At 42.7% G+C, this 27,711-nt stretch overlaps 1 protein-coding gene across 3 annotated transcripts in view; it reads right to left on the reverse strand.

Annotated features, from left to right (window-relative positions):
* The window catches only part of CD99 (CD99 molecule (Xg blood group)), a 28,651-nt gene extending 15,854 nt beyond the window's left edge, over positions 1-12,797 (reverse strand). For all 3 annotated transcript variants that reach the window (XM_030477735.1, XM_030477732.1, XM_030477731.1), the window contains exon 1: positions 12,409-12,797. In XM_030477735.1, the coding sequence (XP_030333595.1) occupies positions 12,409-12,472 (64 nt within the window). In that variant the 5' untranslated portion in view covers positions 12,473-12,797. The remainder of the gene's footprint in view (positions 1-12,408) is intronic.
* Between the last annotated feature and the right edge of the window lie 14,914 nt (positions 12,798-27,711).

The raw sequence follows: 27,711 nt of genomic DNA on the forward strand, positions 1-27,711 counted from the left end.
TTCAGGGCAATTGTGTGATCTTGAGCCACGGCTTCAAAAGTTGAGTGTTTTTTCTGCTCATCCCAATTCAATGAAACACTTTACACAGCGATAAAGTGTGTAAGATGATAGACTGGAGGCTTTCCTACCCACCAAATGGTCAGGAAACATCAGCATTTTGGATTGTCTGTATCCTTGTTTGCTCATACTCTGCACCTCTGGCAGCCTCTTGGATTGGGTAAGGAAGGGCGGAAGAAAGAGCAGTCCCAAAGGGGGCTCAAAGGAAAAGGAAAGCGCAGCAGCAAGGCTCAGCTGCAGAAAGGCTCAGCTGCACTAGATGAAAGATGGTAAAATTTCAGCACAAGAAAGAAGCATTAAGAAACCAAGGTTTTTGATCTGGCAGAGTGTGAAATAAAAGCTCCAAAACCTCAACAGTTAGGAGTGGTAAAGAATCCTAACTTTGATCAAGGAAAAAGAATTTAAATTATAATTTATTATGAACAAGTAAATGAGACATGGCCTTCCATTTAGAAATTTCTTCTTTAAAATAAAACTTAGTTGAGATATACAATTGCATTATGTACTAGGTCAAGAGTACTCTTATTTTTTACAGCAGTACACCAAAATGATGATTCAGCAGAACTGTTTTATATCTGATAGCTGTAAGCTAACAATTCACTTCATGGCCTGTTTCTTTTACCTTCGGCAACAGAAATCTTACCAGTTTAATACAGTTTGTACAATAATAGCAAAATCCAAACAAAATCTGTAATCTAGCCAGAAACATTAACTGAACAGTAAAATGGACTTTGCTTTTCTAGACTCTTCTTCATCATGGCTTGTTCAGCTATGGCTAAAAAGACTTTTTCAGCCTTTTCAATCCGCATACTTAAAAATAGCTACTACAGCTTTTACTGAAAGAAAGAGGAAGAATCTGGGTTTTACAATGAGGGTTTCCTGTGAGGAAGGTGGGGGTAGAGGAAACCAGACCCAGTACAGTGGTTTGCAATGATTCAACACGCATTTTAATCCACTGCTCTCAGATTGAATCAGTTCTGGCACTAGTCAATTTATTTTATAACAAAACCTATCGTTCTGCTCAAATTTCAAACATTGACATGTTTCAGTAGCAGCAGTGACACTTTTCTTCATACAAGTATTTACTATTAGGGGATTAACTGAGACAGAGTCGCATTAAACGACAATTCAGTGAACCAGCATTTTGCAGCTCGTGCTCCACTGCACCACACCAGCACTGGTTTGGAAACATACAGACTAGCTTCAGCGACGGGATGTGTGATGTGACAGCAACCTGCATCTCCAGGCAATGTGCAACACTGCAAGAGAAGGCTTATTTTTAATACTTAAACTAACTTTATATCATGTACACAAAATTAGTACCTAAAAGTATTTCTGAAGGACAGCCATGCACACAGAGATGCTGCATGCACCCAGGTCAATGTGACTATTTTTAATTGCCCAAACCAGACATATAAAAAAACTGAATAGATTAGTTAGAATTCAACTAGGTGACAGTCACATATGGCAAGCCAGAAATGTGGCACAGGTTTTGTCAGATGAGGGTTTATTTTTTGTTTCTCATTTTAAAAATGATTGGGATTTTTGTTGTTTGTTTTGTTGTTTTTTTTTTACTGCCCGTCCTTCATTATTGTCACTTGAGGAAGTAGATAAATCTTCCCTTTTGTACCAAGGCTATGTTCTTAGTAGTTCCAATGTGCTTATGCACTCAGCAAAACATCTCGAATGCGTTCACAGTGAAACCATAAGCATTTCTAGTTCAAGTGCACCTTGTGAAAATACTTCTGCTATATTTAGACAAAAACTTTTATAAAGAATTCTCCATGTCCACCCTAAGAAATAGTTTCACCATCTCCACTGTGATTCTTTATCACCTTCTAACACAAACTGGATTTTATATTCCAGTGTAATAACTTGCAGGCAGCCATCACACATACCAGACTTTAATCTGCAGTATAAATTTACTTGTTTTGTACACCACCACAGGAAACCATTAGGAGTGGGTGGAAAAATTGTCCTCAGGTCAGGTAAGAATTGCAAGCTGAAGGAAACTGTGCTTGGGTACAGGACTGGCAGTGGAAGCCACTGACAAAGATGCAACGGCAACACCCAAGGGAAAGGAGTAGAAAAAGCCGTAGGCAGGGAAGAGGAAGAAGGAGACGAGCTGGATAGATCTGGATGCAGAGAAGTTATCAGCTTGCTTACAGCCACAAGCTTGAGAATCACAGCTCTTCCCTCAAGTTTCTGGGGAAAAAAGTTGACATCTGTCCTTAGGTAGCAAAGTAAAGAGCTGGCTTTTAGAGAGGTCAAAATAGCAAAAAGGAAAGCTGGAAGTTTTTGAGAGAAGGGGGTGCTGTTGAAAATCGGATTGCAAACCTGTTGGCTGAGACAAACAGGGACAGCTCTGATCTGAAGAGGTGATGTCTGTATAATCATTTGCAACATTTGGGGAGGGAGAAGGCAAGGAATAGTTGGTGAAGAAACTACTCTATTTGGGATTCAACTGCAAGATGCTTGGCGTCCAGGATATACTAAGAAACACAGGGGCAGGCAGAGATTTCTGGCATCAAAGACGGAATACAGACAGGCATGAATAGCTGGAGGTGAGGGAAGAAACAGTAGATTGAGATAAAGATAGAAATACAGAAAAAGATAGCCTTATGCAAAAGCTTTCCACACAGGCTTCCCCAAACCCTTCCCTCAAACCTTACCCCGAAACTTCTTGTTTCTAAATTTAATAACAACTTGTGTGACTCCAGAGCTGTGTGTTGTGTCCAACAATAGCGTCGGCTCTAATAAAAACTGTACGTTACTCAGCACATTTGCTCCATTTATTTTTAATTCACCACATCACGCTACTACTACTGTCACTTCACATATGTTCCATATTTTCTTCCAAATCACAGGGAACAAACAAGTGGCAGTAAAATGTAAATCTGAACACTCTAACTCCATCTTTTCCAGATAGAAAAGGTTTGGAGGTAGCCTCTCTCTGGCAGTAACAAAACCAGTAATACTACCAATATAGCAAAGTATAACCAGATTTGCAGAATGTGCTGTCCTGGAAATATAAGAATTTAACAAATTTTTCACTTAATTTTTCCTTCAGAGTATTGGACTTCTTCAAAAACAGAAATGATGCAAGCAATATTTTATGTGGTTAAGCAAAAAAGCATATAAAGACAGTTTTATAATTAAAGTATGATTTTTACCAATGAAATCGATGGGTGTTTAATCAAAAAGAAATTCTATTTCACAGAAAGATTAACTTGTACACTGAGTCATAACATTTATCTGATGAAATAACAACTGCTATCCTAAAAAAAAAAAAAAAAAGTTTGATTTTACCAAGATTAAAACTCTTTGGCTCCCAGTGAAATGTGCTTTGTGGATACTTTACACACATCAAGAAATCAGTAACATTTCTCATGAAAAATTCTGAAGAATCCAACGGGAGTTTTGCAGGGCTCAAGCTATTAAGAAAGCAGAGCAGGAATAACATCTGCAGTTAGTTACCAGTTGTCTCAGTCAAAAGCTTTTCCTTTTACAAGTACAGTTAAAGATGCCATTTCTCACATGTTTATAGTATGTGGACTCATCACAGGTGACTGAAATCTGTATGAAAGAAACCAAATGCAATTATTAAACAGCCAATGATGCTGTGTTATGAGACCTGACTTAAAATGTAAATGTTTTCTTTCAAAATGATCTTTTTTCCCAAAACATGTTAGAATGATTCCTGTATTTGACATTTTAATCATGTATTTTACAGGAACTGTTCTACATTTTAAAAAAACCAACCTGTTATAGATATAGAAAAACTATTGTAAACAGGCCTTATGCCAGAAAGAACTAAGTTCTTGGACTGTCACAGGAATGTGCCTTATGACTTTTTGGAATCCTCTGTAGAAAATCTGGATCCTATTCTTCTGGGCTTCCCCATCACATCAAATGCAGAGACCAATGCAAAAGCATTGGTCCCAAGTCTGCAGAAAAGCTGACTCAACGCTGTTTCTGCCACAGTGTACTTTTGCAAGGTGCACAGACACCTCCGTCAGCTGATAAGATACAGACAGACAGGCAAAGAGCAAGACACACAAGCTATAACACTGTTTCTCTGTATTGGGAATAACTCACAGTGCCTAGGTAGCAGGGCTGATAACACGGCAGGACCCCTGTTGACCAAGGACGGGCCTACTATGTACCATCCTGGAGGGAGCATACAGTGGGATCAACAGCAAGGCCAGGAATAATACCAAGACTCTGTCAGTATTGTTGTGAGAGACTGATCTGAAATCAGACTCCACTGTCCATTGTCTCAACGATTGGTATGAGAAGCTGAGATGGAATTCCACCAATCCATTGTCTCAAAGATGGGTGGGAGGAGTTGAGATAAGACTCCAATATTCATTGACTGGGAGAAGGGTGCCAAGAGCTGAACTGGGGCTCCACCGTCCACTGCCTAAGGGATGAGTGGGAAAGAGCTAAGACTCTTTTGTCCATTACCTTGAGGACTGGTGTAAGGAATTGCTGCCCATTATCCCAAGAATTGCTGCAGACACATGTGCGGACACATGCAGTTGAAGAGCTGGCTGCAAGACCAGGGAAACCGGTCCACCAGGAACATGTAATACGTGACATGAAGAACAGAGGTACTCCCCCCAACTCATTATAAAAGGGAGAAAAGGTAATCACCAAGAAGCACATCACCAAGGGGCCATGGCCATGAGGATGACTCCGGGAGGAAACCTCTGTAAGGACACTCTCCACCAATTACTAGACACCTTGAGGGACACCCTCCACGAGACATCGACATAAGGGCAACTCCACGACACATGCTCCACGGGGTACCTTCAAGGGGACAACTCCAGAAGGACACCTCCACGAGGACACCCACCTCCGATAACTACTACAGACTCTTGGAGGACTCCCACCACGACCGATCTGACGACAGATCCCCGGGACACCGCTGGATCCATGGTGGTGACACTCTCTCTCTCTCTCTCTGCACCCCAAATTCTTGCTTCATTTTCCATCCTTTTTCCAATCTGTCCTATCGCTATCCCCTTTATTACAATAATTTCCCTTTTTTATAAAAATTGTCTTTTGTCAATAAACCAACTAATCAGTTACGGTACTTGACCTCATTTGCATCTTAATTTCACTCTTGGAATCATGAACTGAAACAGGGTCCGACACTGGGGTTTTCTCCAACCGGACCCTGCCAATTTTAAATCTTGGGAAAAAATGCCTGGAAAGAATGGGAATTCTGCATGCCCCTGTCATAGACGCTGGGACTTATAGATGCTCCCTGAATGGGAAAAGAGTGTATGATGAAGTCGAACAGAAGGCCCTCCAGAGATACAGCATTGCCAGCTGGGGTTCCGAGCATCATGCAGAGTTGGAGCTCTGTTCAACTGCTGTCGCCTTCTGCCCCAGCCTTCGGACCACTGTTCTGACATCCATCTGAATTCACTGTGCTAGGGGGGGTGCCTGCTGCTGGTCCGGCAGCAGGCGCAGATAACCAAATTTGTTGGGTTGTCTGGGTCAGGTGGCCAGGCACCAGGTAGCCCCATCTACATCATGCCCTAACAGATATTGGTGCTCAATGCACCTTATTGTCCTTGTGTAGCAGTGATGAATGAGTAGCTATTCGCAGAGTAACTGGGGAAGACACATGTCTTCCTCTAGGGAAAGGGAGCCTCACCTTGAGGCTACAAGATTGGTAGCCCCTACCTGTTGCCATCACTCCTACTGCCCCTGCCCTCCTTGGGCTTTACTTTCTTTACCAATGTAGACAGACAGATGAGACAGGAAGGCAGTGGGCTTTTGGCATAGGCAATGTACTGTGTACAGCAGGGAACCAGCTACATGACTCTTACTGACCCCAACAATGTTGCATGTGCTTAGATAGACCCAGCAGTTCTTCCATTAGCAACGCAAATAATTTGCTGAAAGAGGTACTGAACTGATTAAAGGGCCGATGGTGAGATTTAAAAAGAAATGAGCAACTGATTGCCTGGAAAAACAAGGGGCTCTCAACAGCCTTACCTTACACCACCTTTTTTGGCCTGTCCAAAGGGATGTTCTCCATAGTAGAGAAAGGCAGTTAACAACAGACATCAGACCTTTACATGACGTAGCTGTTGCATTAACAACTGTAGTTCCAGGTGCGCTGCAGCTCTTGCACGAGCCAGAAGTCAAAAAATATACGTGGTACGTTACAGCTGATGTTGCAAACGCTTTCTTTTCAATCCCTCTGGCTGGAGAAGCAAGAGGGAATATTATTGCCTTTACCTGGAATAGTGTGCCATATGTCTCAAACTAGCTGTTGCAAGGGGTGGAAACAGCTGTACCATCTGCCATGGCATCATCCACGAAACTTCAAAGCAGCGTTATCTCTAGAGAATTTTTCCACTGCATTGTTTATTTACTAATTAGGAGAAAAACTCTCAAAGCTGTACTAAGAAATGGGTAACAGGTAATCTTTATTTTTACCAATTATCCCATGGCAAATCAACAGTATGAAGACTGAACTCCTCTGGCTATAAAATGCCCCATCATATGATGAGTTATATGCTGAAAATAACCATCAGGGTTTGTTTACTGGGGGATCCTGTACAACCACAGGAGGAAACGTGGCTCCACGCAGCTTGGAGCCCCTCCACAGGGAAGGCTGCCTTCTGCAAAGGGATAAGAGGCTGCCATTGGTTTGCAGAAGTAACAGCCTTCAGAGTCACCTTGGAACATGCACAGGAGCACCAGTTCCATTGCATATGCATATACACAGGCTGCTGAGTGGTCATTAATGCAGTACAGAAATGGTTCAGAGACTGGAATAATGATAACCAGCAGCAGTGAGGAAAACCACTTTCAGCATCAGAAGAATGGAAGGTAATACAGCGACTACTTGAAGAAACATCTACTTGAACACAGACTGTTAATGAGCATATCTGAAGTTCAAAGGCAATTTGAGAAACATAACCACCAGGATGACCAGTTAGCTCAACTTGCCAGCATAGATTTAGGGTGTGAGCACAAAGGAAAGCTATTTTTAGCCAGGAAGGTCTACGAAACTGTTGCTTATGTACTGGGGCAGAGAACACAGCTTAGACTTGTCTCAGGATGCCATAGTGCATCAACCAGGCAGCGTGAGATGCCACAGTGTGATCTGCGGAGTAATACAACATACATTGAAAGTATGAATGATGAACTAGTATGTGTTTGAAGAAGCCTGGCAAGTAGATTGTCTCCCTTCTCTTCAGCAGCACCAGCAGGTGCTGTGTCCTCACAGTGGCAAAGCTAGAAATGGATTCCTAGGAACTTTTCCACTTGGACAGAACATGTAGGCAGCACCCTAGATGGAACAAACAAACATATTTTTGGCGTGATGGAATGCAGCTTTGGCTAGACTCGGATAGCAGCAGTCATTTCAAAACCACAGCTGTCCAAGAATGAGGGGAAGACTGTGGAGCAGAGCAGGTGTATCATATTCCCTCTAATCCCCAGGCATCTGGAAAGATACAACAGTACAATGGCTTACTTCAAACTGCGCTCCAGGGAAAGGAATCTCACCTCTACGAAGCTGGTGGGGAGCTGGGCTAATTAACATAGAAGTACAAACCCATCATAGCAGCCCTGCAGAAAACCATCTACCACAAGTTCAGTTGGGCGGCAAAGCACAAGCCAGCCCCGGGAACACCAGAATCAAGAAAAAAGTCACTGTCTATCCTCCTGCAGCAATTGAAATCCCTAAAGGAGGAGTCCTTATGACTTGAAGGCCAGAAATTGCATAGTAGGTGGCCTTTGGAAAAGTGATAATGAAATTAAATATGTGCTGTTACATATGATAAGTAGTCTTATTTTACTTCATAAACTATGCCATGTGTTTTGGAGACACAAGATGTACATCTCTGCAGTCAGGATGTATGTCCAAACAGCTCGTTAGGTACACACTGCTCAGGAATGTACAGGGCGTGAACTAGGCAGGGTTTCAGCAGCTGAGGGTGCAGGATGCCCTGCCTGGGAAGAGGTCATGGACTTCCCAGTGCTGCTTACTGTCATGTCACATCAGCACTGACACCAGCAGTGTGCACCAAACCTTCAACTGGTCAGAGGAGCACAGAATATTCTTGCTTGAACACACGCAAGAATAGGAATGAGCATGAGCCAGCAGGTACAGAAGACACAAGTCTGAGAGATTTGCAGAGGGGACATGGCAGGAAATGTGTTCTGGGCAGGAAAGGTTCCATACCAACAGGGTATGTTCCTGAGGAACTACAGCTATGAGCCACCTACATCAGGGAAAGGACATCCCTGAGGGACTACAGCTGTGGGCTACTCACACTTGAGCCACCCACACCAGAGCAGCAACAGCCCTGAGGGACCACAAGCGACCCTCACTGGGGCAGGTACACTTAGAAGCAAAGAGGAGCAATGGAAAATCAGCAGGAAGCAAGGAGGAGCAACAGAAAGAAACCATTAGGTGTATGGCCTTCCTGCTCTGCCTGTCATCTCACTGAAGGAGCAGAGGATGGGCTGAGCATAACCTGCAGCAAAAACCAGGGAAGCCGAGATGGGCTGGGTAGGGGTGCTTGGCTTAAGCTGAAAGTAGGGAAGGAGGAGGACCTTCGGGGTTTGATTGATCATTTTTTTTCTCTCAATTCCCAAATCCATAATTAGAAGTTTGTGTTAACTGACAGTAAACCAACTTAAGTTCCCTGAGTTGAGACTGTTTTGCTCATAATATTCTCTCAAATTTTATTAGGCTTCAAAGAGTAGGTCTCCCTACTAAAGCATGGAAAACAGCTTGGCTAGAAGAAAGAGGCTTGCCCCTGGCAAGATGATCTTAACTGATGAAGATTACTATTATTACTGCATTTCACTAGCACAGCTGTCACCTGATGAAATACAAGTCGATTGCAGTGAGAAGTTCAAGACAGCAAGAGGTAAAGCGGAGTCCCTTCTCAAGCACAGGCAACCTCATCACATGCACCAGGGTAACATCAGGAAAATATTGAAATTGGTCTTGGCTGGACAGCAGTAGGCTGAGTCACGCATAACTCCTGCCAAGTTAAATCACTGTAACTACGGATTGTTGCAGTGATGTCATTTTGATGTAGCAGTGCAGTGGCCATTTTATATAAATAACACCACATTAAAAAAGAACAATAAACAACCTCTTAGCCGTTTCAAATTAGAAGAAATAGAAAGATGTAGAAACATGTGCTGCACCTTCCAAGTTCATGCTGATGTGTATGTACGCTAGAACTGCTACTTAAATTGTTCAACTGAAAGTAAGTTGTGTGGGGTTGTGTTGTTTTGAGGGGGGTTTTGTTTGGTGGGGGCTTGGGGGTTTGTTTGTTTGGGTTTTTTTTATCAGATTTAAAAGGCGAACAACTCCAGCGCCCACAAAGCAGAGATCAGCCTCCAGCTGAAAATCTCCATCTACTTGATTACACTCATGCTCATTTCACCATCTTTCATCTAACTAGTCATTTTCCTCAAAGCTGACTTGCCTCAGCAAGAAGTCAGGGGCACAAATGTTTCCTTCCCTCTGCTCATAGACCTGTAATTATAGTGGTCGTACAAAGAAAGGATCTCCACCTGTGACTCACCGTAGGCTACTGATCATGCAACACAGATACCTCAGCTTCTAGCACGTATTTTGCTTGCCTCCTGGTGTTCACTACCACAACTGTGTTTCAATCAACAAACTCTACTCAATCCTTGCAAAGGATACTTAACTATGTATTCTTGAGTCCAAACTAGACATCCTCAATAACAAGACAGCTTCTTATGCCTTTATCTTTCTCCAGTAGAAAGCGAGACTTTTGAGCCTTGTGTCTGCATGCAGCAGTTCTCTGCTGCTTTCATGTATGAATTTTTTTGTTTAGCTTTCCTTCTGCTGTGCTCTTCATATTAATTGTACAAAAGATCTGCTGCCTAATACTTTGTTGTTGTTGTATTTTGAAAACCAGATGCCTAAAATTAGATGCTGGGCTACCTCGGTGATTTTGCAGATGCAAGATGGCAAGCCTCACAGCCAACCAAAGCAGGAAGCCTCCTGTCCCCTCCGTCTCCTGCTGCCATCTCATTTCCCCTCTCCCATGCTCGACCCTGCCACTCCTTTGTGCTGGCTTCGACACTCAAGAGACTCTGCAGAGCAAACTCAATGCACCAGATTAGTCATTTGCTGACTTATCAAGCTGAATCATCTCAGCACAGTTCCCAGAGGGCACTTGACCACACACAGGAGGAGAGAAATGGAAAGATCCCACTCCTCAGCAGGGGCAAGCTGTCAGACTGCCGACAGAAACCAATGATATAAAACCTCACATTCGACCTTCTTCTGGATGCAGCCCCAATGATATCTGAATTCCAGCTTTGCCTGACTTGGAGAGCTCATACTTGGCAAATGAGACAACACTTTAATACCAGTTCTGAGGTTAAAACTGCAAGCTCTTTTTCTAAGCAAGCTCAAATAACAAAGTTCACCCTTGCTTACTAATACATTCAAATCCTACCAGCAGCTTTCACGTGCCCAAAATGGATGATCTGATAATAAGTTCTCAGTCCAGAGGCACACACTCATCTGCTCAAATTATGAAAGCGAGCAGTCCCAGTGAAACCAGTCACCTCCAAACTGCCACACAACAGCTGAGCTGCTTGTAAGGCAAGACCCTTAACTTCCCATAGCAGTTCTGCAAATTCAGACTACAGACAGCCTGCCAACAGTGGCACAAAGACTCTCAAAAGTATGTCATTCAGGTTTTGCCTTTATTTTAATATAAGCCTGCACCACTACAAATCTGAAATTCCCTTGGAGGGCCCCACCCTCCCCAGGCTGACATTCTCAACGGTTCTTGAATTCTTACGCATTTTGTTTAAGGAAAAAGTGTCCAAACTAATTATAACCTATCTACTTGGCTTGTGTTATCAGTACTCAATAGTATGCACATAAACTAAGCAGCATTTTCCGAGCATCATTTCCTCAGAATTCAAAACAAAACTCCTGAAGGCAGTTTTTGGGCACCTTCCCTCCAGTGAAGCAGAAACCAGACAGACTCTCTTCACCTCCAAACTTCTTGACAGAAAGTTTAGGAAGACTACTTTTGAGTCACACCAGATACTTCCACATCTTAAAGAGCATCACACCAAAGATCTTGCTGCCCATGACTGTGAGGACTGCTCGCAGAGGTAAAGAATCAAGTTTCCCACTTAAGTAGTAAGATGATATCTGAATGTCAGCAGCCTGAATCATCTGTCAGTTTTAAAGGTGGTTTCTGCAAAACTGTGCTAGTTATCGAAGAGCTCAGCTTTGCTAACCTAGCAGTTAAGACTACAATAAGGCCGCAGCATAAGAACTGAAGTCAAATGGGCTTGATGCCAAGTTGCTTATCCTGCATACATTATCTACAGCTTCCAGTCAAAGTTGAGAGACAGATATTTAAGTGCTGCTTTTACAAAGCACCGAAAATGCCTAGGCATAGCACTGAGTATTCTTATCAACATGGTAAAAAAAGGTTTCTTAGAAATAAATCATATAAATAGGAAATAACAATTTGCATGGCATATTCTAGTTTAGGAGTCCTCCTCCTGAAAAAAAAAAAAAAACCCTAGGTATTGGGAACTTTGCTACTTCCCCACCCAAACTGTTTCCTTATACCAAATACTAACATGCTATTTATTACGTACACACCGTTTTTAACAGCATTCAGGAAAATCATCCCTGACACACGCTGAAGCCATGAGCAGCTTATCAGAAAATACACCGGTGTGTTTTACCCTGCTGTTTTGCCATAGTATATTTACTTTGTTTTTAAGAGCTATTGTGTGACGGCACTTGTTGGTAACTAACTACCTGATGCACTCGAATTGCTCTAACTCCGCTTTCTTTCCTAAAATGGAAGCCGAGCTCCAGCAGAGCTCCCCGCCGCCCCGAGACCCCCTCCAAGCCTCCTTCACGGACTCCCCGCACCCAGCGACCCCAGTGGGGCGAGTACCACGTATTCGCCGAAGAGACTAAAAACAAGACAAGAGTTTCCAGTCCCGGAGGCGTGCAGAAAACTCAGGAATACTTTTCCAGTTAAGAGTGGAAAAAAGGCAAACCAAATACACAGAACAACCCAAAAAAGGGCTGGAAGAAGAGCGCGCCCTTTCCCTGCCCCGGAGAGACACGGGCAGCCAGCGCCCCGGGACCCGCCCGGCTCCAGCCCGGGCTCCTCTCGCCCCCGGGGCCGCTCCGCCGATCCTCCTCTCCTCTGTGCCGAGCGGCAGCGCCCGACCCACACCCCGGGAACAGAGAGCAGGCGAACGGTCCCTCCCCAAGCCGGGCGGGGGAGCGGGGATCCGCGGCGGGACCGCTACCCTCCACCCGCCGCTCCTCACCTTGGGCAGTGACCAAGACGGTGAGCACCACCACCACCACGGGTAGAAGCCTCCAGCGCTGCATGACTGCCTGACCCACACACGCCGCCCGCTCCCTGATCGCTGCAGCTGCTCCCGCCTGGCCGGAGGGCGGCACCCTGCCCGGTCGGGGTGCGCCGGGAGGAACACGCCCAGGCCGCTGCGCTCTGAGGGGAGGAGGAGAAGGGCGGCGGTCGCTTTTCCCTTCGGGGCTTCTCCCGTCTGGGGCGGCGTTAGTGCGTCCTGCCCGCCGCGGTGGCGGGACCGCGGAGCCCGCGCGGCTGCTGGCAGCGCGCCTGTTCTCGGCGAGGTGGGGTGTCCGCAGCTCTCCTCAGGGCGCGGCGGTTGGGCGGCCGTTACCCGCCATTGCCGCGCTCCGGGGCGGGCGGTGGCTGGAGCCCTGTTCCTCGGCGGGCTGGAGGCGTCGCGCTGAGGCCGGGAGCCGGGCTTCCCGTGTGGCCCGGGTCGAGTCGTCCCGGCTCCGGCGGGCTGGAGTAGGAGCATGGTTTTGGGGCGTGCGGGTGTGTGCTGCTCAGCACCGGCCGCTCCTGCAGACGGCGGGAAGCACCGGACCAAGGAGCCCCGAAAAGAGGACCTGTTTTCTAGCCGAAATGAGCTCCAGGGTTTGAACACTGGCCATAGGTTTTGATAGTAGACACATGCTCCTGCACCCCTGCCCTCTCTTCACCCAGCATTCTCTTTTCCTGTTTTTTCTTAGGAAAAGCTACCCAACACTAAACATGCCAGGACGCCTAATAATCTTGCCCCTAACAAGCTTTGGGGTTTTTCTTTGGTTGGACAGAAAGTCGTTAAAATAGCTTTGAGTTTCATATGTGTAAGCGATGCCACACTGTGCACACAGCTGACAGGTACAAATGAAACCTCTGAGCAGTTTCTTAACTAATTTCGCTGGTGTGGGAAGATGAATACTAAAGACCCTGTTTTCATAGAAGTCTTTTTCCAATGGCCATTTTGTGTCACGTATCAGATACTTTGGGTTCAGGGCCAGTTGGTCCCCTGGGTGCTGTTGTATCAGCCTGGAAGTGCTGCTGCTGTGGGTTGGGGTGTTGATAAAGTTGTGCTGTGCTCTGCCCGGGGACACACATGACAAAACCACCTCTCCCAAATCCTGATTTTAACTTACTGATATGCACTGATTATTGACTGGATAATAAGTAGTTCTCTGACACACAGAGTGTGACTTTGAATGTAATTGGTGGTGTGTGGCTGGCTTGGATTCACTGGTCATAAGCCTATACCTTCCTCTGAGAGGTCTGTGCCTCTTTAGCATTTGTAGGACCTTGCCTGCTGGAAAAGTGGAAAGTCAAGGAGCCAGTGAATCTCTGTCACCAGTTCATAAATTGATGGTACTATTTTCTCCTCTTTGACAGCACCTAGTCAGGTATTTTTTAAATTTAAGCCAGAGGCAATAAAGGCTTTAACTGTAGTAATAAACACAATCTTAAAATTGTGTTGCATTTTAAATTAAACTTTTCCATTAAAAATATCTGAGTTTTGCAAGAGTAGTGCTGGAGTTAACATTATATTGTTGTTAGCAGCTTCCTTTTTTCTGGACTCCAAGCCTAGAAGGTAAAATTGAATCTATACATATGCATAGGGTAAGCCAGCAGTATAGATCTAGTAATTACAGTTAGGCGCACAAACACAGGACATTATTGATATTGCTCAAAGGATGTCCTTTAACAGAGTGTTTATAGTGGTTGTTAATTATCATCTAAGAAGTTGCTTTCTTGGCAAAAAGAACAAAAATTGGTACTCCTCAGAGTACTGCACTCCTCTCTGTTTAAATACATCATACCAAAACACTTTTTTTGTTTTTTTCTTTGTTTTCTTCAGGAGTGGAGAACTAACAGAGAAAGCCTAGTTATCTCACTGAAATTACCATGTCAGATTAGGGCCCTGTAGCTTCCTGTTTCCAAAATCAGTCTTTGCCAGAGTTACCATCTTCAGATGAGGTAAAAGCAACCTCCTGTTAGAACAGATGTGAGATGACTGCTCTGGAGCTACTGGTTTCCACTTGGTTCGATCCTCGAGGCGGGGGTGCAGTTTGCTGGCACTAGCCACTTTATAGCTAATACATTTTTCAGATTTATGAATATCAGGGTTTTTTTTTCTCAATCTTACTAATCTTCTGATCTGAAGGTTTCACTGACATCTCGTGAAAATGAGTTTCATTATTTGTGATTACCAGCTCTTGTACCTGTGAAACTTTGATCAGATAAACACCCAGGCTTTACCCTTCCACTTGTAAAACCAACTCATCTGTAAAAATAAAAATAATTTAGTAATAATGTTGGTTATCTGATTGTGTGAGTAATCTGAGACCCGCTTCTTCCGGTAACACCTGTCTTTGACCCGCTCAACCTGAAATGATTCACCTACCAGGTCTTTCACTCTGTGTCCTGCCCATAGCCTCTACTAGGAAGCCTCTGCAAACAGCTTGGGTATTCTGATCTGAATCATGCCTGATCTGAAAATGCCTTAGAAGGAGAGAAGGTTACCTTAAGACTTATTCCTAAAGAACAGAATCTTTAAAAGACATGCCCAGTCTATGGTATGGCCAGACGAAAAAATCAGACTTGTACAGCAGCACAATGAAGGCTGGAAGTTGTAAACCCAGATTAAAGTGTTCAAAGTTGAACAAACTCAGTGATGTGAGCAGCTGAAGATCTGTCTTTGGAGCTGTCTGTGACTTAAGAAAATCAATGATGTTCCTTCTTCTCAGTTTCCTCCAATTCATCTTCTGAAGTAAAATCGTAGTAGCTCTTTTCCTGCCTCAAAATATTTTTTTGCCCCTTTTACCTATGAGCTCCCAACCTTGTCAGAAATGGAGTACTCTCCAGATATTCAAAGAAGCAAAGGAAAGACAAATAGATTTTTATTTGCTAAAAGCAAAATCTTCATGGGGCAGTTAAAACCCTACTGCTTGTCTCTCAAGAACACCTTTTGGAAGAAGGCGGCCACAACCACTGCGGTGGATGGTGAAGCAGATGGGCAAAGACAGCACTAGGGAAAAAAGGAGGTGTGCAGTACTGGCAGTGGTGAAAAGCTAATCTTTGATGCACACATGCATTTGATTACTGTTAAAAAGTTGGTATGAGTACAAAAATAACCCTGGAGATTACATTGTGTTTTTTGCTTTTGCTATCCGCCAGAATTTGGCAATACTCTGCGATGGCTCTTTTTATTTCAGGTGCAATGTTTCTGACACCAAGAACACTTATGTGTAAGGGGCATATTTGGGGGTGTTGATGTTTTAGTTGTGGCCTCATCTATCAGCATGTATCAGAAGGCTCTTTTCCAAAAGCATCTCTTACTTTCTTTAATCAATTGGAAATCAAACTGAAGGGCAGGGTTTCAGTGCTGGTTTCTGCCCTGGTATCCACTGAAATATGTATTCTGAGCTTTGTTTCTTCTTCTTTCTGTGGCAATATAAAGGTTCACATTTGTCTTTTAAGTAAAAGTCAAATATGTGAAACCTTGTTTTCTCCCAATGTTTTCATACTTGAGCTGTGAGAAGGTGAATGGGCTGGTTCCACCAACAAAGTTTCCTGTATATAAGCGTAATATTTCAGCAGCAAAATGAAGTTTTAGGGGCACTAACATACTGATATGGTATAATCAGTCAGTCAATGCATTTGTGATTTTTTTTTTTTTTTTTAAAGGGTGAAATATGAAGCCTGTATTACAAACATTGTTAACCCCCACTTGATCCTTGGTTAAGGATTATGCAAACTGCATCAGGTTTGTTTGGGTTTTGTTTTTTTGGTTTTTTTGTTTGTTTAAAAGCAGCAGTATTATTTCCAGTTTTAAGGGTATGTTCAGAATGAGCCAGAGTCCAAAGAGGCTCCAGAATCTGCTGTGTAACCTTTGCTGGCTCCCCTGTTGTGTACTGTTTTGTGATGCTCTCTGCTTTGCAGGACAGAAGAGACATTAAGACATTGCAGCCTAAGGGTTTCTTCCTAAGGAAACAAATGACATTCCTTTACAACCAGCCTGTTCAATAGCAAAGATCATTTCAGAAAGGAGTTTCTGCAGATGTGTAGATCCCAAACAACCTCTGCAAAGGCCAGTTCTGTGGTCTTAGTCACCCTTGGCTTTTCCTGCAGTAAATGCCTTCTCTCTGTTGGTACTTGTTCCCTTCCAGTAGCAGCAATATTGCTGAATGCCTATGTGACTTAAAGCACTAGCTTAGCTAGTAAGGCACCAAGGTCTGTAGCAACTGAGAGCTCACCTCCTTTAAAGCTCATCCCATTTCTACCACTGTAGAGATTTTTCCGATTATAATTACCAGCCAGGTATTGTTTCCTTTTCAGATTCCCTCCACACAGCTGTATGTTTTGTTTTGTTCTTTTCTATCTTCCAGTAATATCTGTACATACTTTGACTACACTTCCTATAGACTATCCAAAGACCTTTCTATGTCTCAAGTCTATTATGGTTTTCATAACAGTTAATAAAAAGAAATATGATTTTATAGATCATTTTTCTGCATGCTAATCTACAAAGTAGCTGTATTTTGTGTATCTTGGATGCCACTCAAAGTTTAGTTTCATAATAGAACATGCAGCTTATTGATTAATAAAATCTTATTTCTCTTCCAAGTTTGTTTGGGGTTGGTTTTTTTTGTCATTATTGCAGTTTATCAGAAAAAGAGGGATATTTTATTTCCTGCATAACCCTTTTTAAGCAAATACAGCCCACAGCAGCAATGCTTAACATGTTCTTTCTCAGTTATGCAGGCTCAGCTATGCTTTTATGCATAATCAATAGAATACAAGGCTGTCAAACAGATTTGTGGTAGTGATAAACAGGCTATTTAAGTGGATTAATCTTAATATCTATAACTTTAGATACTCACTGCTAGTTCTCTTATGTTTTCTTAACTAATACGTAGATCTTGAGGAACTAACTTTTGTAGAGTTTTCTGAGCAACCTCTTCTTTACTGTTCTCCCCTTCTAGAAGTCAAATTAATTTTCTTCTGGAACAACACACACCAGTAGAATTGGAACAAGTAGCCTTTTATTAGGATCAGGTGTTAAATAGCTAGCTGCCCATCGTCTAAGATATTGAATTACTTATACATAAGCAGCGGTTTTCTTAAGATGTTTTAATAGTTCCTCTGAAAGATCTAGCGATGTCAAAGTAAGCAGGATTTTAAGAGGTCTTCTTTGTTAGAATTAATTCTGTGGCATTTTTAGGCAAAGCATAACAAATGTGTTGTTGCTTTTTAAAACATTATTTTGTATTTTTGTGATTCCTTTTCTGTTGAACAGGTTTGGGGTTCGTTGTTTATTTTTTTTACAGTTACTGCAGTGTGTTCACATTTCTATTATTGATTGTTAAATATTTATATTCACTTTCTTCAATTAAAGATCTATTTTAATTCCTGTTTTAGAAGAATACACTATCTTCACTGACTTCTAGTAAGTTGAGGTTTTTGCTGTCTAGAGTGCCGTTTGTAACCACGTCTTCATAATAGTATTTCCTAGAAGCATCTAGTCTCGTATAAATGCTGAAAGCTGTCTGGTTGTAGCAGTATATGTTATAGACCTCTACATAGGTTAATCAATTACAGTGAAAAGCTTTTTTTTTAAATGATAAAGCCTTGTAAGGTATGCTGTAGTACAGATGTGTCCAATGAAAGTAAAATAAGCCTTCTGCTGATAGCAGCTTTTGATTCCTCTAGTGATATTTCAGTTTTACTAACTGCATAAATCTGTCTTTGCAATTTAACTGCTGAGATTCAGGTTTCATGGTTATGTATCTTTTGAAACCTGTTTTTCCTATAGCCACATTTTACCGTGAAACTTTGACTGTTTTAAGTCACTTCTATTTTACTGTAAATACTTGACTTACTGAAAAGAAAACCTGGGCAACCCATTCAGTAATGAAATGTTTATTCCTTTTGAAAAACCTGTGATGGCCAATTATTTTTCTTTTTTTCTTCTAAGAAAAAGATAATTAAATTTTAAGATGGTAACTTAGTGCTGGTTTTGTATGTTATATTCCCTTATTCTGTTTGTCTCTGCTCTTCAGCGAGGAAGGAAGGAGAAAACTAGGGGGTTGGAACTAGATGATCTTTAAGGCCTCTTCCAACCCAAATCACTCTGTGATTCTATGATTCTGTGTCACCACATGTGTTCCTTTTCCTTTCCTTGGGAATGCAGCCCTGGGTGACTAGGGCTTGCTAGGGCTTTCTTTCCTGGGTGCCCTCTCATCCATATGGGTGAAGCCTGCTGCAGTTTGTGCCACAAAGCCACCTGCACCAGAGATGGGAGTTTGACCACTTGCCTTGAGGGGCAGTTAGGTTGACGCCATAGAATCATAGAATAGTTAGGGTTGGAAAGGACCTTAAGATCATCTAGTTCCAAGCCCCCTGCCATGGGCAGGGACACCTCTCACTAAACCATGTCACCCAAGGCTCTGTCCAACCTGGCCTTGAACCCTGCCAGGGATGGATCATTCACAACTTCCTTGGGCAACCCATTCCAGTGCCTCACCACTCGCACTGTAAAGAACTTCTTCCTTATATCTAACCGAAGTTTCCTCTGTTTAAGTTTGAACCCGTTACCCCTCATCCTACCACTACCGTCCCTAGTGAAGAGTCCCATCTCTCCAGCATCTTTGTAGGCCCCCTTCAGATACTGGAAGGCTGCTATGAGGTCTCCACGCAGCCTTCTCTTCTCCAGGCTGCACAACCCCAACTCTCTCAGCCTGTCTTCATACGGGAGGTGCTCCAGCCCCCTTATCATCGTCGTGGCCCTCCTCTGCACTTGCTCCAACAGCTCCATGTCCTTTTTATGTTGAGGACACCAGAACTGTACGCAATACTCCAAGTGAGGTCTTACAAGAGCAGAGTAGAGGGGCAGGATCACCTCCTTCGACCTGATGGTCACACTTCTTTTGACGCAGCCCAGGATACAGCTGGCTTTCTGGGCTGCGAGCGCACACTGCTGGCTCATGTTCAGTTTCTCATCAACCAACACCCCCAAGTCCTTCTCCACAGGGCTTCTCTGAATCTCTTCTCCACCCAACCTGTAGCTGTGCCTGGGATTGCCCCGACCCAGGTGTAGGACTTGCACTTGGCTTGGTTGAACTCCATGAGGTTGGCATTGGCCCACCTCACAAGCGTGTCAAAGTCCCTCTGGATGGCATCCCTTTCCTCCAGCGTTATCAACCGAACACATAACTTAGTGCTGTTGGCAAACTTGCTGAGGGCGCACTCAATCCCATTGTCCATGTCGCTGACAAAGATGTTGAACAAGATCGGCCCCAACACCGATCCCTGAGGGACACCACTTGTTACCGGTCTCCAGTTGGACATTGAGCCATTGACCACGACTCTTTGCGTGCGGCCATCCATCCAGTTCTTTATCCACCAAGTGGTCCATCCATAAAAATTGATGTTTCTCCAGTTTAAAGACAAGGATGTCATGCGGGACAGTGTCAAACGCTTTGTACAAGTCCAGGCAGACAACATCAGCTGCTCTGCCCCTATCCACCAGTTCTGTAGCTCCATCATAGAAGGCCACCAAATTGGTTAGACAGGATTTCCCCTTAGTGAAGCCATGTTGGCTGTCACCAACCACCTCATTGTTTTTCATGTGCCTTAGCATGCTTTGCAGGAGAATCTGCTCCAAGATTTTGCCAGGCACAGAGGTGAGGCTGACTGGTCTGTCGTTCCCTGGCTCTTCCATTTTCCCTCTCTTGAAAATGGGGGTTATATTTCCCTTTTTCCAGTCGTCAGGAACTTCACCTGACTGCCATGATTTTTCAAATATGATGGACAGTGGTTTAGCAACTTCATTCACCAGCTCCTTCAGGACCTGTGGATGGATTTCATCAGGTCCCATGGACTTGTGCATATTCAGGTTCTTAAAACCTTAAATGCCTAATGCCGCCCTAATGGGTGGGTGCTTAAAAATGCAGGTAGGAAACCATTATTCTTATTTCCTTTTGAAAACTTCAAAATTCTTTTTTAAAGAATCATTTTCAGCATTAGGGTGGATTTCCTGTGTTAGGATGTTTCTTGTGGTTTATCCTGTCGTCTTCTTTAGGAGCAGATGACGGTCTGTGTCTTTGTGCTCAGTGATGCTGATTAGCCAGGCTCCCTCCTCAGCCCATAGAGCTTTTTTTGGATCATGACACAAAAATGCGTGGCAGCCCTCATGCACTTTGTTGGTGAACAAAGTTGATTTCCTGCATTTGGTTCCCAAAAGATGACTGTTGGTATCCTTTCCCTTGCAGCTGTCTGTACAGCAGTGGCAGAGAGAAGGGTGTAACAGTGGGGAAGCCTACATATTTGCCTGGGTTGAAAAAGGCAAAAAGTTGAGGAGCTGCTGATACTGATGTCATGGTCCAGCTGAGAAGAAACCCAAAGCAGTTTAAATTATTCCATGGTTTAATTTACACTGAGTGATATTATATTTCACAGATTAATTATTCGATTCATACTTGGTCTTTCTTTTTTTGAAACTGGTGATTTAAAGTCAGTTGAAGGGCAGGAGTAACACTGTAGGGTTTTTTCCATACTATAGAGGAAAATAGTTTTTCCTCCAATTCTCTAGTAATTATTTGCTTCCTTTCTGCTTTTGCCTTTCTGCCTTTGCATAAAAAAAGAAAAAATATAAAACAGAAAGGCACTTAGTAATCCTAAATAATTCAAGCTCTCTTTTATTATTTCCTTAAAGGACGTCTTATGAATATAAATTTATATATTTATATGTGATTTTGTTGCTAATGCTGGGACCTGGAGGGAACAGGTCTACACTGTAATTCTGAGCAATAACACTTAGAACATTCCATTCTTCTAATATTTTTGTCTTACTATCTAAAGGAAAAAATAGTGAAATGCAGCTTACTAAAGTAAACCTATAATGTTCTCGATTGTCTATTTTTTCTTACTACATTGCAAAATTAAGGGAAAAAAAAAGAAAATAACTACAAGGCAAAATGGTACGTATGTGAAATACAAACCACACAGCTGGAACACACGCTTTTCCTATCTGTATAGTTTAGGAAAAGTCATTAAGTCAAACAATACTGCACTTTCCACTTGAGCACATAAAATTTGAGTTCATAAAATAAGTTAGCATAACTGTACTTGCCTTGGGAACACTAGCTGTGAATAACTTCTCCATAGAATTTAAGAAATGTGGAAAGCAAGCGTCACTTGAGAAAAATAGCTCATGCATTTGTCATTCCACATCCATTTTTCTGACTCATTTATTTTTACACTGCTCTTTTCCTAAGTGCCCAGAGTGCTATCAGAAAGCTTAAACAAATCCTCCTGCCTTTTTTTTGGTGGGGGTGGAGTGAGGAATTGGAGTGAAGTCTCACTGGTCCTGATAGGGACGCATTTTCACATGTGGGGCTTGTTATTACCAGGTTCAGAATCTCAAAGCTATTACTGCTCACCTTTCCTATCATTGCTTCACCCTCTTTTCCCCATATGCTGTTCCATTTTGTTGCCTTGTCTCCTTCTCTATCTGGGTAATTGCAAAATCCTTTAAGCTTGCCCTTGCTATCTGCTGAGAGTAGTAGACAGCAGCCAGCAAGGGAATTCATTATGTCCTTAGTTTCAAGCACCCCAGCTATGTCTAGAACTGCGGGGTCAGAGGGACCACATATGCTTACTAAGATTTAAAAGAAGCTAAAGCACTATAGCGATACCAGATGTCGAGGAGGGATCAAAACCGGGTGTATTGATGAGGTCTTGCATTGCTACTGACTACACTGTTTCTTGTGCAAAACCAGGGCAAACCCTAATGATCAAGATGGTTTATTGATGCTTCAGTCTGCACTGTGTTGAGTGCACTGGCAGACTTTGGTATTTTAAAACCAGCTAAGAAAGTGGAACATACCATGTTGATCACATTGTATCTCAGAAGAGAGGTAAAGTTTATGGACCTACCATATTTCTGCCATAATTACATATTCTGCTATAGATGGTCCCCAGTTCTAGTTGACATCTGCTGATACATATGCCAGGGGGAATCTTCTTAGATGTACAAAATCCTGCAGAAATTTGTAATTTCTTTCTTCCTGCTCATTAGTAAGAATTAGTTGTGTGTACGCTTCTCTGCTTTAAGTGACAAACACCTATGTGCCACCTCAGTCCCCTCCATCCAGATGCATCCTGCTAGCATGAGTTCCTATAGGAGACTACTGTGTAATGGGGACAGCTGTTGCCTATGGTTTAGATGAACTTTAGCAGAAAAGTAGGGAAAGGTGTGCTTAGTCTCTCTCTGTGAATATGCTGTGTGGGACTGTAACTATGGGGAACGAGCTGTCCTTTTACAATTAAAGTAGCCAAGTCCTGCATAGCACCACTGCCTTTATATTAGCCTACAGAATGCACAAAATAATTTTTGGCTAGTGTAAATGTTCAAAAGAGGACTTGCCACTTTTTGAGCAAAGAGAGTAGTTGTTTAGTGATGCAAACAGGGAGCTTAGTAGTTGAGATTTCTGGTTTTATTTATTTGTGATCTTGAAAACATCAGCCTCTCTTCCTCTTGTTTCTCTCCATAGCTCTACAAGTCGGTTGACACTCCTGAACCTTTCAAAATTTAGCTCTATTTTTTTAACAAATTAAAATGTTCCAGATGCAATCCTTGGATGCAGCCAACATGGATGCGGTGGATGACTTAGGCAGACCACAGGTGACATAAAAGTAGTTTTCCTGGATACAGAACCAGGAAGGATGAATTTCAGCCTTTGCAGCTGAAATTAGCACAGCAGAAAAACTGACCAAATCTCTATTGCAAAATCTTTGCAGATAGTGCAGTTAGCAGAAGCATGCAACACACAGAGCCTCATCTGTGTCTTGTCACATTCCAGTGCTGGGGGGATTGGGCAGCACAAAACTGACACCACCAGAAAAAGATGATGTTTACAACATGCTGTTTCTCTGACAACCCATTGATTTCCAGAGGTTTAACTTTATACAAAAGAAACATCAAGTCTTCTCCACCCTCTACCAGCCACTCTCTACAGTAGCTTCAAAGCCCAATTCCTCTTCTGTTCTGCTGAAGACAGCACCGAGAAGAAATAGGCAGGAGAAACTTCCTTACTGTCTTAAGCACAGCTGAAAATCGTAGAATCATAGAATGTTTTGAAACACCTTCAGATCCACAGTATTTTTCTCTGCTACATTAATTATACACACCAGCCTCAGTGTTCACATCCTAAAGCTGGCTAATGAGAAGGAAAATCGAGTTTTGCTTATCTATTTGTCTTATGGTAAACAATTTTCTGCTTCAGAAGTAATGCTGGGCAGGAGAGGATGCATGAGGAGGGTGAAGCACCAGACAAACATGCATCAGACCTGACAAGTTCTGTTCTGGCCTGGTGCTTTTTCAGTGAACTTTTTAAACTCAACACAATGGGATTTAAAGAAAACATCAGCTCAGCACACCAGTTCCACTGTTTTATTGTCCTCACTTGGCAACAGCTGAATGCCATGTTTGTGCTGTTCTTGCACATGCCTCTTTGTCTTTATTTACAACTAATAATTTATATAACTTCTTTTAACTTTTTATACAACTCTTGAAGGTATTTGCACAACTTGCAGCATTTGTTTAGACATTTAATGGCTTTGTAACCTTGTACCTCTTCATTTAGTATATTCATAGTTCCTGTGAGTTTTTAGGTATGTTTAGTTACTGGCATAATTCACAGTTTACCATAAACTGTCTTCTCCTCTGCTTTTGGCATTTCTTCAGTGAGGCATTTGTATAATGATATGAAGGATTTTACAAGTACAAAAGGTGAAAATGATACATACAACTAATTTGATATATATATAAAGTCAGTGATTCAGCTAATACCCCCGAATACCAGAAGACTAAAAGTTTAAGTGTACATCCTTTTTCAAGTTCTATAGTTTATCATATGGGAAAGTAAAAATCAACACTTGATCGCTTGGTTAAATTCCCAGGTATCCGGCTTGTGAACCCCTTGATTCACTCGGCAGCATTAATTTTGGGTGGAGCTACTTAAGAGCTCAGAAACATTCCTTAGTAGAGAATGGAAGAGTAGAAGAAAATTATTAACTATACATCCTCACAAGTATGTTCTTTCAGAAGCTGAAGTAGGACCTGTGAGGAGAGGCACACGCGTTTTTGTGTGGCTATGCATGCATTACTACTGATTGTGTCTATGAGTTTGCTTTCAAGAAAAAAAAGTCATTCATTTGTGTTGCAATCCTCACACTATTTGGGGAATGTCTCAGAAATGCCTGCTCTTGCTGGGGAGGTCAAGAGGAATAGCAGGGAACTGCAGCCTGATCTCCTCCAAACTATGTGGGAGAGGTTGCCATTGCTTTTCCATAGAAGGGTGCTTTGTGCTAACAAAACCCAGCATAACTTAATTCCCAACTGCAATCATTGTATTGGTGATCCAACAAGCAAACATTAGATGCTAGTTTTAGTTACTTTCCTTTCTAAAATACAACTGCCTAGTCTGCATGTTAAAAAACAAGCAACCAAGCGCCTGCTCAGTTATTTCCATTTCTTTGCAAAGACTGAGAAAAGAGGGACAGGATCTACAGCGGGCACAGTGCATGAGCAGTAGGATCTCTGGGAATATGTAACCTAGCCTGTATATAGAGACTACCCAAGCACAGCTCTGTAGGTCACATTAAGGGATTTCCTGCTTGAGATTTTCAGCCGATTGCAGCTGTAGCAATATGTGGTGAAGGAAAACAGTCTCTTGGGTAGGGCGCATGCGCTGTGCCGGAGAGAACTTAACACACAAGTTGAAACTTTAGACAAAGCACATTCTCCACCCTCAGATAGAGGAAACTGTCAGCAAAGTGCACAGAACAAAGATGCCTATGACTCATGAAACAGATTAATGGGGTTTTACTAGCATGCCTAGTTTGAGTTGAGTATAAAGCATAAAAGATGTCTCAGACCATCCCATGTGAATTAGGCAAATGCTGGATTCAGCTGTGGTTGTGCTTGCTATTCATATTTGGAAGCTGATTTCTGTTGGAATTTGTCATATCTGTTGTTTTTCTTCATAAAATCTTTTTCAGTGTGGCCAGTAACTGGGGGCCAGAAAGAAGGCATGCACACACACAAAAGCTGTGGGTTGTATTTTAATAGGGATCCCTACTGCTTATCATTGCTGGTTTATGTAATTGTCTGGAAAAGGTCAGCATAGTTTGTGCTGTTAAACAACTGAGGCTGAAAATTTGGGGTTCCTCCCCCCCCCCCCGGACTTGTAATCTTTTGATTAAATGCAGTATAAAAAAGACATTGTAGAAAAAATTGAGGCAATTCCAGCCTCAGGCCATTGCACCTTTGTTCTTCAGTTGTGGTGGATCTTACTAACAAAGCTATTCCCACAAAACAGTTGGTTACAAAATGTTTGGTTTAAAGAAAAAAAAAATACTCAGATCTTTAGCTCTAAGGCCAGTCCCATAGTGCTTGGTTGGTTTTTTTCTGTATCTCTCTTATAAATTCTGTGCTAGAATATCTATAATTTTGATTTTGCTTTCTGTAGCACATACGCAGTCATCTTTGGCGTGACTTTTTATGTTGATTATACTTGTCTACTTCTATAGGCTTAGCATAGAATTTAAAGTACTTGCTTTGCTTTTAACACTGTGCAGTTGTTCAAAGCAGCTAACTGGTTGCTTAAATACATCTCAGAGGAGGATAGAGCTGAGGGAAGGTTCCTGCTGTTGACTGAGTGAAGTTGGCCTCTGCTGTCACAGGAAGAAAAATTCAATGCCAGCTTTTATTTGAATTAAAGAGCACACTGGAAGAAGGCTCTGAAAGAGATCTGGGCATGGCGCTTGGTTCTTGAGGGACTGGGGAAGGAAGCTAGCTCTGCAAAGCCAAGGCAAGCTTTTCTTTTCTTTAGAAATGGGGACCCAGAAATGACCACTGGCAGTGGAGCTATGTTACAGAGCTGCAATCTGAGGAAACTTAGAGCAATGGCAACAGGACAGAATCTGAAACCAGTCCAGGGAAGGCACTGGAAGAGGGGACCACCCTTAAGGCCTTTTTCTCTCTTACACTTTAATATGTAATAGATGGAGCGCAAGGGCTTTTCTTCCAGCGTCCCTGGGAAAAGCAGGGTGCTCAGGCATTGGAACAGGCTTCCCAGGGAAGTGGTGGAATCACCGTCCCTGGAAGTGTTCAAAAACCTGTAGATGAGGCTCTCAGTGACATGGTTTACTGTGGCCTTGGCAGTCCTGGGGTAATGGTTGGACTTGATGATCTTAGAGGCCTTTTCCAACCTAGCTGATTCTATGAAATAGACACAGGTGCTCAAAAATTTAAGTGGTTATTATGTAAGGAGTGCATCTACACTAGTAAGGAGAAAATAGTATCTAGGAGATGTGCTTTGTAATTGCAGAGACAGCCATAGAGGGCCTTCGACACACCTGATGTCTCTCATAAAATATTCAAAGCAGCATGTGAACAGTGAGCTGTAACCAAAGCAAGAAGTTTTGTTTCTGAAAGCAGGTCTCTGTCAGTAAAGGAACATGCATGCCAGATTTCCTCATAGCAGAAGCTGCAAGACAGCTGCCCCATCAAAGTTGAACTAGAAGTGAAATCTTTGTTTCAGTAGGAGCTATGTATTTGTTTGGCATTTACTTCCACTTTGTAGCCTTGTTTTGCCTCAAATTGGATGCAATAGGTTAATTATTCATATTTGAATTGCGTTTCATGATGAATATGGCTTCCTAGAAACAGGACACCTGTGTATACATTCGCTTCACTTAGAGCCTAAGGAACCTATAAATAGGGCAGGCAATCATGCTTTCCCTTTACCTCCTCTAAGGTTTGTTTTATGATTATCAGGCATGTATGTGGCTACAGTGGTGCAAAGGCGAGACAAAAGTTTGTAACATCACCTGCTGCTCTTGTGAAGAGGGATATTCTTCAGCAGATGTTATTCAGGACTGTTATAGTTAACATAGATTTGTAGAGATAGTAACACACCTGACTGCGATGCTGCTTCTCTTTCCTAAGCCAGAACATGCAGAAAACACGGAAGGTTAAAGATTAAGCTTTGGCAGGAGATCACAGTCCAGACTTTGTCCGAGCAGGAAACTTTCATTGGGAAAGGGAGAAAAAAAGAGGGCTCTTGACTGAAGCTGGTGTTGTGGGAAGAAGATTGGCTCCTGTGGTCCTTCAGTGCCAGATACCATCATGCACTGAAATGCAAAGGAGCCCTGCAGGGTAGGTAGCAAGTGCTGCTGGTGATGCCTTTGTGTTGCCTCGTGAGCTTGTCTGCTTGTT

This window comes from Strigops habroptila, chromosome 2 (assembly GCF_004027225.2).
Source record: "Strigops habroptila isolate Jane chromosome 2, bStrHab1.2.pri, whole genome shotgun sequence".
NCBI classification, from domain to species: Eukaryota; Metazoa; Chordata; class Aves; order Psittaciformes; family Psittacidae; genus Strigops; species Strigops habroptila.